The 14287-nt window shown below is 47.6% G+C and overlaps 1 protein-coding gene and 1 long non-coding RNA gene across 3 annotated transcripts in view; both read left to right on the forward strand.

The window, feature by feature from the left end:
* Window positions 1-9285, forward strand: part of LOC110499501 (vesicle transport protein SFT2A) — a 31271-nt gene extending 21986 nt beyond the window's left edge. For both annotated transcript variants that reach the window (XR_016489525.1, XM_090213139.1), the window contains exon 8: window positions 8306-9285. Coding sequence is in view for 1 of the 2 variants with exons in the window: in XM_090213139.1 (XP_090069265.1) it covers window positions 8306-8345 (40 nt within the window). In the remaining variant the exon portion in view is untranslated. The remainder of the gene's footprint in view (window positions 1-8305) is intronic.
* LOC118942075 (uncharacterized) overlaps window positions 1-14287 on the forward strand; it is a 784985-nt gene that overhangs the window by 722450 nt on the left and 48248 nt on the right. The window lies entirely within an intron of this gene.

The raw sequence follows: 14287 nt of genomic DNA on the forward strand, positions 1-14287 counted from the left end.
ATCTGAGATTTCTATTGGAACAGCAGTTTTAGCCCATCTTCAAAATGAGGCCGCCGAAATAAGGAAGTGCAGTCGCCCTTTTTAAGGAATAATGACAATCTCAGAGACACGCACAGATTTATATCTTTGAGAGCAGCAGTCGTCCATCGACAAATGGCAGAGTGCCAACTGAACTAAGTACACACACACACACACACACACACACACACACACACACACACACACACACACACACACACACACACACACACACACTGGTCCCTGAATGAAAACATGTTTTTATTTACTTCTAAACACCCCACTGTTTGGTTCCACCATATGTTGCTTAATCCCCTCTAGGAGGTGTCCCAAATGGAAGTCTATTCTCTACATCATGCACTACTTTAGACCAGTAACCCCATGGGCCTGCTTATGGGCCCTGGTCAAAAGTAGTGCACTATATAGGGAATAGGGTGCCATTTTGAACACAGCCCAAAGCCCTAACCCTTACGGAGCTCACCATACAGAGCCATGCAAATGGCAGCTCACTCACCCCGCCCTCTCCAAATCAAATGTTATTTGTCAGGTGTAGACCTTACTGTGAAATGACTTACATACAAGCCTTTAATTAACCAACAATGCAGTTCAAGAAATAGAGTTTGCTAAATATTTAATAAATAATCTAAAGTAATACAAAAAATGTAATCAGAAAGTAACACACGACACGACACGACACGACACGTCACGTCACGTCACGTCACGTACCGGTACCGAGTCATTGTGCTGGGGTACAGGTTAGTCGAGGTAATTTGAAAAGTGACTCTGCGTAGATGATAAACAGCGAGCAGTGTAAAAACAAAAGAATGGGGTCAATGTAAATAGTCAAGGTGGCCAGCTATTGGTTTGTTCTCAGCCACCCTTCCCTGCTCCAGGCTTCCAGTTTTTGAAAACTGGCTAATATGTCGTTTTTGTTGTTGTTGTTGTTGTGTAGTATTCATGTTATTATCAGTGATAACCTCTGATTGACCGCCCTGCAAGTTGGCTTTTGGGGGATTGTTGTGGTGATTTCTGTCTTGGATTCCCTCTCTCTGAAGTTCTGGGAGGATTAAACACATGCAATCTGAGCCCCCCCCAATCCTCAGCCCCAAAGGCATGGCTTGTTCAGCCCAGCTGTGACTGAGTCAGGGATTTCTCTCCCTTTAGTGTTTTTCACTTTAGTGGGATTTCTCTCCCTCTAAAAATGGGTCATAAAATCAGCTCAAATGGGGTCTCCCGCTGCATTCATCTCTGTACAACACAATGGTGATTCCCATATGGAAGAGTAACAGCGTCTACATCTGATCTGCCTGTCTCACCCCCCTCCTCCCCCACCCCATACCTCGACCCAGAGGACCCTATGGGTGTAAACGTTTTATGCCTGTCTCACCCCCATCCACCCCCACCCCATACCTCGACCCAGAGGACCCTATGGGTGTAAACGTTTTATGCCTGTCTCACCACCCCCTCCTCCCCCACCCCATACCTCGACCCAGAGGACCCTATGGGTGGAAACGTTTTATGCCTGTCTCACCCCCCCTCCTCCCCCACCCCATACCTCGACCCAGAGGACCCTATGGGTGTAAACGTTTTATGCCTGTCTCACCCCCCCTCCTCCCCCACCCCATACCTCGACCCAGAGGACCCTATGGGTGTAAACGTTTTATACCTGTCTCACCCCCCCTCCTCCCCCACCCCATACCTCGACCCCTGACAAGCAGAGGACCCCATGGGTGTAAACATTTTAAACGACATTTGGAATTGTTAACGTTTCGAAGGAAAAAAACAAATGTTTCAACCCGAAGAAGGTTTAAATAAATATAACATTTTTACAAAATTTGAATCAGTGTAGTTATCACAAAATGACCACTAATCGGTTCCAATCAACGTAAAGTGAAAGATACAAATGCTTTAAAGTTAGTAGAAGGTATGCATCTTTTGAAATCATTTGTCATGGCTACAAAACGCTCCTCACGTCGTCATGGCTACAAAACGCTCCTCACGTCGTCATGGCTACAAAACGCTCCTCACGTCGTTGTGGCTACAAAACGCTCCTCACGTCGTTGTGGCTACAAAACGCTCCTCACGTCGTCATGGCTACAAAACGCTCCTCACGTTGTCGTGGCTACAAAACGCTCCTCACGTCGTTGTGGCTACAAAACGCTCCTCACGTCGTCATGGCTACAAAACGCTCCTCACGTCGTCGTGGCTACAAAACGCTCCTCACGTCGTCGTGGCTACAAAACGCTCCTCACGTCGTCGTGGCTACAAAACGCTCCTCACGTCGTCGTGGCTACAAAACGCTCCTCACGTCGTCGTGGCTACAAAACGCTCCTCACGTCGTCGTGGCCACAAAACGCTCCTCACGTCATCGTCGTGGCCACAAAACGCTCCTCACGTCATCGTCATGGCTAGAAAGCGCTCCTCGCGTCATCGTCATGGCTAGAAAGCGCTCCTCACGTCATCGTCATGGCTAGAAAGAGCTCCTCACGTCATCGTCGTGGCTAGAAAGAGCTCCTCACGTCGTCGTGGCTAGAAAGAGCTCCTCACGTCGTCGTCGTGGCTAGAAAGAGCTCCTCACGTCGTCGTCGTGGCTAGAAAGAGCTCCTCACGTCGTCGTCGTGGCTAGAAAGAGCTCCTCACGTCGTCGTCGTGGCTAGAAAGAGCTCCTCACGTCGTCGTCGTGGCTAGAAAGAGCTCCTCACGTCGTCGTCGTGGCTAGAAAGAGCTCCTCACGTCGTCGTGGCTAGAAAGAGCTCCTCACGTCGTCGTCGTGGCTAGAAAGAGCTCCTCACGTCGTCGTCGTGGCTAGAAAGAGCTCCTCACGTCGTCGTCGTGGCTAGAAAGAGCTCCTCACGTCGTCGTCGTGGCTAGAAAGAGCTCCTCACGTCGTCGTCGTGGCTAGAAAGAGCTCCTCACGTCGTCGTCGTGGCTAGAAAGAGCTCCTCACGTCGTCGTCGTGGCTAGAAAGAGCTCCTCACGTCGTCGTCGTGGCTAGAAAGAGCTCCTCACGTCGTCGTGGCTAGAAAGAGCTCCTCATGTCGTCGTCGTGGCTAGAAAGAGCTCCTCACGTCGTCGTCGTGGCTAGAAAGAGCTCCTCACGTCGTCGTCGTGGCTAGAAAGAGCTCCTCACGTCGTCGTCGTGGCTAGAAAGAGCTCCTCACGTCGTCGTCGTGGCTAGAAAGAGCTCCTCACGTCGTCGTCGTGGCTAGAAAGAGCTCCTCACGTCGTCGTCGTGGCTAGAAAGAGCTCCTCACGTCGTCGTCGTGGCTAGAAAGAGCTCCTCACGTCGTCGTCGTGGCTAGAAAGAGCTCCTCACGTCGTCGTCGTGGCTAGAAAGAGCTCCTCACGTCGTCGTCGTGGCTAGAAAGAGCTCCTCACGTCGTCGTCGTGGCTAGAAAGAGCTCCTCACGTCGTCGTCGTGGCTAGAAAGAGCTCCTCACGTCGTCGTCGTGGCTAGAAAGCGCTCCTCACGTCTTCGTCATTGAAAGGAAACTTAAAGCTGATTTTTACCTAACTCAGTAGCGACCAAAGGGATTTCGGAGTTGTCCATCCCTGAGACCGGGTGTGGTAACTCCTATATCTAAAGTTTAGTAATGATGTTAGGCACAGTGGAGATATTTGTAAAAGGGTTTAATAAATGAAAACATAGCAATGTATCAACCTACTTGACATCACAGAGGGCCCACCAACTTTCTGGTAGAGAATGCGGTGATGACATCACAGAGGGCCCGCCAACATTCTGGTAGAGAATGCGGTGATGACATCACAGAGGGCCCACCAACATTCTGGTAGAGAATGCGGTGATGACGTCAGAGGGCCCGCCAACTTTCTGGTAGAGAATGCGGTGATGACGTCACAGAGGGCCCGCCAACATTCTGGTAGAGAATGCGGTGATGACGTCACAGAGGGCCCGCCAACATTCTGGTAGAGAATGCGGTGGTGACGTCAGAGGGCCCGCCAACATTCTGGTAGAGAATGCGGTGGTGACGTCACAGAGGGCTCGCCAACATTCTGGTAGAGAATGCGGTGGTGACGTCACAGAGGGCCCGCCAACATTCTGGTAGAGAATGCGGTGATGATGTCACAGAGGGCCCGCCAACATTCTGGTAGAGAATGCGGTGATGACATGACAGAGGACCCACCAACATTCTGGTAGAGAATGCGGTGATGACATCACAGAGGGCCCGCCAACATTCTGGTAGAGAATGCGGTGGTGAGTACTTATGATCAACCGCATCTAACGGCTGCAATGAAGTGGCAGCTGTGTTCATATAAATGATGTCGCCATAGTCTAGGACAGGAAGGAACGTTGACTGAATGATATTATTTCTACCATTTAGTGAGGCTTGACCTATTTCTATAGAAGAAGCCCCTTTTTTAAAAATGTTTTATTCTCAACTTCTTAATTAACTCAGCAGTATGTGTTTTTTTAAAGATGACTTTTCATCTATCCAGATGCCCAGATATTTGTAAGCAGGGCAAAGCTCAATATGGACGCCATCCAAAGTACATATGAGTGAATGAATGAAGTCGAATGTAAATGCATTTTCATTTCTTAGACATTTTATTATTTATTTGGCCCTCTCTATTGTTTTATCACGCGGCCTGAGTAATATTTCAATTCTGAAATGATTATAGTTTTCCTTAGAGCATAACATTTAACCAAGTTGAGTCCGTTAACAACACCATTCTTATTTACATTGACAGCCAGGGTTAACCAACATCCTAACTATAGTATGGAGCCGTTTCCCTTTTGAATCACATCATACAGGCATTATTTATTTTATTTAACCAAGAAAAATGGTTATTTACAATTATTAACCCTGACTCCTACAGAAGTACCTCCCCTCTCCACTCCAGCCACTCTACAGTCACTATGGTCCGTCACGCTAACTTTGGTGTTGATCTGTGTTCGTCACATCATTACTCCCCAGACTACTGTAGACCAGACTGAGGACGTCACTCCCCCAGACTACTGTAGACCAGACTGAGGACGTCACTCCCCCAGACTACTGTAGACCAGACTGAGGACGTCACTCCCCAGACTACTGTAGACCAGACTGAGGACGTCACTCCCCAGACTACTGTAGACCAGACTGAGGACGTCACTCCCCCAGACTACTGTAGACCAGACTGAGGACGTCACTCCCCAGACTACTGTAGACCAGACTGAGGACGTCACTCTCCCAGACCACATGTAGACCAGGCTGAGGCCATCACTCCCCCAGACTACTGTAGACCAGACTGAGGATGTCACTCCCCCAGACTACTGTAGACCAGACTGAGGACGTCACTCCCCCCAGACTACTGTAGACCAGACTGAGGACGTCACTCCCCCCAGACTACTGTAGACCAGACTGAGGACGTCACTCCCCCCAGACTACTGTAGACCAGACTGAGGACGTCACTCCCCCCAGACTACTGTAGACCAGACTGAGGACGTCACTCCCCCCAGACTACTGTAGACCAGACTGAGGACGTCACTCCCCCCAGACTACTGTAGACCAGACTGAGGACGTCACTCCCCCCAGACTACTGTAGACCAGACTGAGGACGTCACTCCCCCCAGACTACTGTAGACCAGACTGAGGACGTCACTCCCCCCAGACTACTATAGACCAGACTGAGGACGTCACTCCCCCCAGACTACTGTAGACCAGACTGAGGACGTCACTCCCCCCAGACTACTGTAGACCAGACTGAGGACGTCACTCCCCCCAGACTACTGTAGACCAGGCTGAGGACATCACTCCCCCAGACTATCACTCCCCCAGACTACTGTAGACCAGACTGAGGACGTCACTCCCCCAGACTACTGTAGACCAGACTGAGGACGTCACTCCCCCCAGACTACTGTAGACCAGGCTGAGGACATCACTCCCCCAGACTATCACTCCCCCAGACTACTGTAGACCAGACTGAGGACGTCACTCCCCCCAGACTACTGTAGACCAGACTGAGGACATCACTCCCCCAGACTACTGTAGACCAGACTGAGGACATTACTCCCCCAGACTACTGTAGACCAGACTGAGGACATCACTCCCCCAGACTACTGTAGACCAGACTGAGGACATCACTCCCCCAGACTACTGTAGACCAGACTGAGGACATCACTCCCCCAGACTACTGTAGACCAGACTGAGGACATTACTCCCCCAGACTACTGTAGACCAGACTGAGGACATCACTCCCCCAGACTACTGTAGACCAGACTGAGGACATCACTCCCCCAGACTACTGTAGACCAGACTGAGGACATCACTCCCCCAGACTACTGTAGACCAGACTGAGGACATCACTCCCCCAGACTACTGTAGACCAGACTGAGGACATCACTCCCCCAGACTACTGTAGACCAGTCTGAGGACGTCACTCCCCAGACTACTGTAGACCAGACTGAGGACGTCACTCCCCCCAGACTACTGTAGACCAGACTGAGGACGTCACTCCCCCCAGACTACTGTAGACCAGACTGAGGACATCACTCCCCCAGACTACTGTAGAGCAGGCTGAGGACATCACTCCCCCAGACTATCACTCCCCCAGACTACTGTAGACCAGACTGAGGACGTCACTCCCCCAGACTACTGTAGACCAGACTGAGGACGTCACTCCCCCCAGACTACTGTAGACCAGACTGAGGACATTACTCCCCCAGACTACTGTAGACCAGACTGAGGACATCACTCCCCCAGACTACTGTAGACCAGACTGAGGACATCACTCCCCAGACTACTGTAGACCAGACTGAGGACATCACTCCCCAGACTACTGTAGACCAGACTGAGGACGTCACTCCCCCCAGACTACTGTAGACCAGACTGAGGACATCACTCCCCCAGACTACTGTAGACCAAGCTAATCCTTTAATGTGTTTTACTCTGTTGATACTATATATAGGCCGTCTCGCTCTCCCAGTTCTCCCCAGTCCCTGGTTGAACCTGTATCTGCTCTCCCCCAGTCCCTGGTTGAACCTGTATCTGCTCTCCCCCAGTCCCTGGTTGAACCTGCCGCTCTCCCCCAGTCCCTGGTTGAACCTGTATCCTCTCTCCCCCAGTCCCTGGTTGAACCTGTATCCGCTCTCCCCCAGTCCCTGGTTGAACCTGTATCTGCTCTCCCCCAGTCCCTGGTTGAACCTGTATCTGCTCTCCCCCAGTCCCTGGTTGAACCTGTATCTGCTCTCCCCCAGTCCCTGGTTGAACCTGTATCTGCTCTTTTTAAATGACAGCTCAGGGAACTATTGTTGTGTCCTAAACGGCACCCTCTTCCCTAATATAGTGCACTACTTTTGACCAAGGCCCATAGGGCTCTGGTCGAAGTTAGTGCACTTCATAGGGAATAGGGTGCCCTTTGAGACATACCTTATCTCGGGTTTCCTAGAATAGACTTGGGTGTCATCATTTCAGTCAATTATCATTTATTTATGTGGTGTGTTTTAGGAAGCCGGTTGTTAAAATAGCAGTCTGTTGCCTCCAGCGTAGAGCCAATAAGGATAGAGGAAAGGTGTGTGTGTGTGTGTGTGTGTGTGTGTGCGCGCGCACGCCTTTATGTGAAGTGGGTGAGCTCACTGCAAGTCAGAGAAGCAGGAGAGTCACCAGTCTTTTCCACCAACCCCCTCGTACTTCCTCTCTCTCTGTCTCCTCCCTCCATCCCGCCCTCTTTTAACCCTTTACTTGTTCAGCTTCACAGCTCCATCAGTAGGTGTTGAGGCTGGCAGCCAAGGAAAGTCTGCCTAGCAACACATGGATAGAGAGAGAGAGAGCGGTTGATGGAGAGAAAGAAAGAATGAGGGGGAGGCAGGAAGAGCGGAAGAGAGAGAATTAAGATGGAAGAGTGACCTTGTTTTGCTGTTGCTGTGGTAACTTCTGGTTGTGATGCATCATTCCAATACCTGGAGTGTGGAAGGGGGAGGGGCATCACTGAACATGTGCTGCTTTCCCGCCAAAACGTAATTTAAATATGCTTGAGCCACACCTATAACAACAACAAAAAAACGCAATCACAATGCTGTAAAGTACCTTTCGGGTGATATACTGTAATTGTTATCAAGAAAGGGTAAAATGTCTGTGGTGGGTACCCAAAAATTATTTAAAATACTAGATAGAACGAGAAAGAAATCACTGTGTTATCCACTATTGCTTTCCTCATTATTTTTTTAAGTTTTTGTTCTTCTGATTTTCAGATAAATAAAGCCTACTGGATTGTTCATGTAAACACCCTTCATGAAGTCTGTTGTCATTTATCACCGATTCTCCTAACACTTCTGTTGTCCCTTCTTCTCCAGGGACGCCGTGATGAAGGTCTTCACCAGCTGTCTGAGTTAGGAGAACAGACGTGGGTTCAAACACTATTTGAGATCAGTTTAGCTAAGCTTGATTGAGCATGCCTGGCGTGATGGAACCAATAGAAAATTGCACAACTGCAAACCCCACCCACTTAACACTCCAGGAAAGCTGGAGCAATTTGTCTAGGTATTTGAAAAATTTTGAATTGTATTTAAACCCAGGTCTAATGTTTCCAGACTGCATACTTGTCTTCTCATGTAAAAGTGGACAGAGTGGATATATGTCAAATATTTTGTTTTTGGAATTGTTTTTCCATTTTATTTTCTAATATATATTTTCATTGCTGTTTCATACTATGAATCATTAATATTTCCAATAATTGTATAACGGGTATCTGAAACTAAAGTGTTCATATTATGCTTACCAGGGTTGGGGTCAATTCCATTTGAAATGTATTTAATTCAGGAAGTTGACTAAAATTCTAGTTCTATTGTTCTTCATTGAGAAACATTGACGAGATTTCAGTTTACTTCCTGAATTGACTTGAGTTGAAATGGAATTGAACCTGCTTGATGCTCTCATCTGCAAAATCTCATATTTTTACACTCAAATTCTGTCTGTTGTTTTTTTTAAGTGCTTCTGGTGAAAGTGAGAGATGAAATTAAAATATTCATGAAGACAGGGTTGGGGTCAATTAGAATTGAAGGCAGGTCTGTTCCAGAAGTTATTTAGATTTCAAATAAATAAAAAAACTCTCGAAATAAATAGCTTTTATGGTTGTTAATGGAAAAGTCATTCAAATAGATTACATTTGTTCAATTATTGAATTGGAATTTTTGTTTTTCTGCTTTTAAATTTGAATTGACACCAACCCTCAAATAAATATATAATGTCCTATCTTGTTCTTTCAGAGCAGGCTAAAGCCTATAGACATTCACAGTGTGATGCCTGTAAATCTGAGAATACAACTCAATGCCTTTTCTGCTTTTGGAATTTGTCCAATGAAAATCAGACTTGCTGAGACTTTACAAGAACGGGAAGACTATTTTTGATGAATGACATCATTAACCGTTTTCATTTCATTTTGAAACTGCGCTCCTTTCAGTAAACTAACTTAGTTCACCCTCAAATGTTGGCGGCATGCTTATCATTTTCTAGGAGCAGAGGCGCGTGTGTGTGTGTGTGAGAGAAAGAGAGAATTTCCTAAAATGTAGAAGCAGACACATCTGTCTTTGCACGTGCGAGCATGCTTATGTAAGGGATTCCTTAAAACATAATTGAATCTCCTTACCTCACGTGTCTAAGTCAGTGATGTGGAAGTAATATGGCTGATAGCCAGTCACAGTGAGTTATGTTACTAAATTAATAAACTACAGTACCCCACCGTGCACTGCCTGGGGAGACAGACAGACATCACATTAAACCCAGATCCCTGCCTGGGGAGACAGACAGACATCACATTAAACCCAGATCCCTGCCTGGGGAGACAGACAGACATCACATTAAACCCAGATCCCTGCCTGGGGAGACAGACCGACATCACATTAAACCCAGATCCCTGCCTGGGGAGACAGACAGACATCACATTAAACCCAGATCTCTGCCTGGGGAGACAGACAGACATCACACCACATTAAACCCAGATCCCTGCCTGGGGAGACAGACAGACATCACAACACATTAAACCCAGATCCCTGCCTGGGGAGACAGACAGACATCACATTAAACCCAGATCCCTGCCTGGGGAGACAGACCGACATCACATTAAACCCAGATCCCTGCCTGGGGAGACAGACAGACATCACATTAAACCCAGATCCCTGCCTGGGGAGACAGACAGACATCACACCACAATAAACCCAGATCTCTGCCTGGGGAGACAGACAGACATCACATTAAACCCAGATCCCTGCCTGGGGAGACAGACATCACACCACATTAAACCCAGATCCCAGCCTGGGGAGACAGACATCACACCACATTAAACCCAGATCCCTGCCTGGGGAGACAGACAGACATCACACCACAATAAACCCATATCTCTGCCTGGGGGAGACAGACGATCACTCTTCCCTTTTCTCAGCCAAAGACAACAAAGAGAAAGGAGCTACTGTACCAGTAGGTTGTGTTCATTAGGGCACACTTTAGCAACACATTTAAAAAAAATAAAAAAAAATGTGTTGCAATGAGGAAAAATCTACAGTTCTTATTGGATATAACCCTGTAATCCCTCTCTATTTCCGTCCGTTTTCTTCTATTTGGTGCTCATTGAACATGACCCAGATCCGCATGTGTGCAGTGAGTGACATACAAAATGTCCCCTCTTACCCCTTAAAGCTCAAAGCCCAATTGCCTGTAAAATGAGCTCTCTTTGTTTCTCTAATTGAGATGCAGTTGAGTCCTTCTGGCTCATTCTGCTTCTTGTAATCTGGACATTACCTACTAACATACTATACTACCGCGTGACATTTTTAATATTAGCCTGGTCCCAGATCTGTTTGTGTTGTCTTCGCAACTTCTATGGTCATTGTCACAATAAGCGTATTTAACTAATGAAATCAATTAAAATTGTATTGGTCGGAATACACATATTTATCAGATGTTATTGCGGGTGTAGTGAAATGCTTGTGTTCCTAGTTCCAACAGTTCAGTAATATCTTACAATACACACATCTAAAAAGTAAAATCGTGGAATTGAGAAATATAGAAATATTTGGATGAGCAATGTGTGTGTGTGTGGGCTGGGATGGGATGTATAGACTAAACTCAGTAAAAAAAAGGCCCTTTTTCAGGACCCTGTCTTTCAAAGATAATTTGTAAAAATCCAAATAACTTCACAGATCTTCGTTGTAAAGGGTTTAAACACTGTTTCCCATGCTTGTTCAATGAACCATCAACAATTAATGAACATGCACCTATGGAACGGTCGTTAAGACACTAACAGTTTACAGACGGTAGGCAATTAAGGTCACAGTTATGAAAACATAGGACACTAAAGAGGCCTTTCTACTGACTCTGAAAAACACCAAAAGAAAGATGCCCAGTCTCTACTCATCTGCGTGAACGTGCCTTAGGCATGCTGCAAGGAGGCATGAGGACTGCAGATGTGGCCAGGGAAATAAACTGCAATATCCGTACTGTGAGACGCCTAAGACAGCGCTACAGGGAGACAGGACGGACAGCTGATCGTCCTCGCAGTGGAAGACCACGTGTAGCAACACCTGCACAGGATTGGTACATCCGAACATCACACCTGCGGGACAGGTACAGGATGCAACAACAACTGTTTGAGTTATACCAGGAATGCACAATCCCTCCATCAGTGCTCAGACTGTCCGCAATAGGCTGAGAGAGGCTGGACTGAGAGCTTGTAGGCCTGTTGTAAGGCAGGTCCTCACCAGACATCACCGGCAACAACGTCGCCTATGGGCACAAACCCACCATTGCTGGACCAGACAGGACTAGTAGAAAGTGCTCTTCACTGACGAGTCACGGTTTTGTCTCACCAGGGGTGATGGTCGGGTTCGCGTTTATTGTCAAAGGAATGAGCGTTACACCGAGGCCTGTACTCTGGACCAGGATCGATTTGGAGGTGGAGGGTCCGTCATGGTCTGGGGCGGTGTGTCACAGCATCATCGTACTGAGCTTGTTGTCATTGCAGGCAATCTCAATGCTGTGCGTTACAGTGAAGACATCATCCTCCCTCATGTTGTACCCTTCCTGCAGGCTCATGGTGACATGACCCTCTAGCGCGACAATGCCACCAGCCATACTGCTCATTCTGTGCGGGATTTCCTGCAAGACAGGAATGTCAGTGTCCTGCCATGGCCAGCGAAAAGCCCGGATCTCAATCCCATTGAGCATGTCTGGGACCTGTTGGATCGGAGGGTGAGGGCTAGGGCCATTCCCCACAGAAATGTCTGGGAACTTTCAGGTGCCTTGGTGGAATAGTGGGGTAACATCTCACAGCAAGAACTGACAAATCTGGTACAACCCATGAGGAGGAGATGCACTGCAGTACTTAATGCAGCTGGTGGCCACACCAGACACTGACTGTTACTATTGATTTTGACCCCCCCCCCCTTTGTTCAGGGACACATTATTCAATTTCTGTTAGTCACATGTCTGTGGAACTTGTTCAGTTTGTCTGTTGTTGTTAAGTTTGCTGAAAATAAATGCAGTTGACAGTGAGAGGATGTTTCTTTTTTTTTGCTGAGTTTATATGGATATAATATTTAGTATATCTGAAGAATAGTATATGTACAGCAATAGTTGAATAGGATGACCTTGACTAGAATAGAGTAAATCAGTATGTAAACATTATTAAAGTGACCAGTGTTCCATTATTAAAGTGACCAGCGTTCCATTATTAAAGTGACCAGTGTTCCATTATTAAAGTGGCCAGTGTTCCATTATTATAGTGACCAGTGTTCCATTATTAAAGTGACCAGTGTTCCATTATTAAAGTGACCAGCGTTCCATTATTAAAGTGGCCAGTGTTCCATTATTATAGTGACCAGTGTTCCATTATTAAAGTGACCAGTGTTCCATTATTAAAGTGACCAGCGTTCCATTATTAAAATGACCAGTGTTACATGTCTATATAGGGCAGCAGCCTCTAAGGTGCAGGGTGGAGTAACCTGGTGGTTGCTGGCTAGTGACAGTGACTAAAGTTAAGGGCAGGCTAGTGGTGACTATTTAACAGTCTTGACAGCCTTGAGATAGAAGCTGTTTTTCAGTCTCTGTCCTAGCATTTATGCACCTGGCCACCACTTGGCCTTCCTGTGACACCGGGAGCTGTAGATGTGCTGGAGGGCAATCAGTTTGCCCCCAGTGACGCGTTGTGCAGACCATACCACCCTCTTGACGAGCTCTGCAATTCTGGACGGTGCAGTTGCCGTACCAGGCGGTGATACAGCCTGACAGGATGCTCTCAATGATGCATCTGTACAAGTTTGTGAGGATCTTAGGGGGCCAAGCTGAACTTCTTCAGCGTCTTTGAGGTTGAAGAGACGCTGTGTGGGTGAACCGTTTCAGATTGTCAATGATGTGTACGCCAAGGAACTTGAAGCTTTCACCTTCTCTACTACGACCCTGTCAATGTGATAGGGGCGTGCTCCCTCTGCTGTCTCCGGAAGTCCACGATCAGCTCATTTGTTTTGTTGACATTGAGGGAGGGGGTATTTTCCTGGCAACCACTCCACCAGGGCTGTCACCTCCTCCCTGTAGGCTGTCTCGTCATTGTTGGTAATCAAGCCCACTACTGTTGTGTTGTCCGCAAACTTGATGATTGAGTTGGAGACAGGCGTGGCCGCGCAGTCATGGGTGAACAGGAAGTACAGGAGGGGGCTGAGCATGCACCCTTGTGGGGCCCCTGTGTTAAGGATCAGCGAAGTGGAGGTGTTGTTTCCTACCTTCACCACCTGGGGGCGGCCTGTCAGGAAGTCCAGGACCCAGTTGCACAGGGCGGGGTTCAGACCCAGGTCCCTGAGCTTAATCATAAAGCTATGGTGTTGAAGGCTGAGCTGTAGTCAATGGACAGCATTCTTACATAGGTATTTCTCTTGTCCAGATGGGATGGGGCATTGTGCAGTGCGATGGCGATTGCGTCATTCGTGGACCTATTGGGGCGGTATACAAATTGCAGTGGGTTGGGTAAGGTGGCGGTGATATGATCCTTAAGTAACAGAAGTGAAGCTATAATCATTTAGTTCAGTTACACTGCATTACCAAACGTATGTGGACACCTGCTCGTCGAACATCTCATTCCAAAATCATGGGCATTAATATGGAGTTGGTCCCACCTTTGCTGCTATAACAGCCCCCCTCCACTCTTCTGGGAATGCTTTCCACTAGATGTTGGAACATTGCTGCTATAACAGCCTCCACTCTTCTGGGAAGGCTTTTCCACTAGATGTTGGAACATTGCTGCTATAACAGCCTCCACTCTTCTGGGAAGGCTTTTCCACTAGATGTTGGAA

Source organism: Oncorhynchus mykiss, chromosome 20 (assembly GCF_057628025.1).
Source record: "Oncorhynchus mykiss isolate SJ-2025 chromosome 20, ASM5762802v1, whole genome shotgun sequence".
Lineage (NCBI taxonomy): Eukaryota > Metazoa > Chordata > Actinopteri > Salmoniformes > Salmonidae > Oncorhynchus > Oncorhynchus mykiss.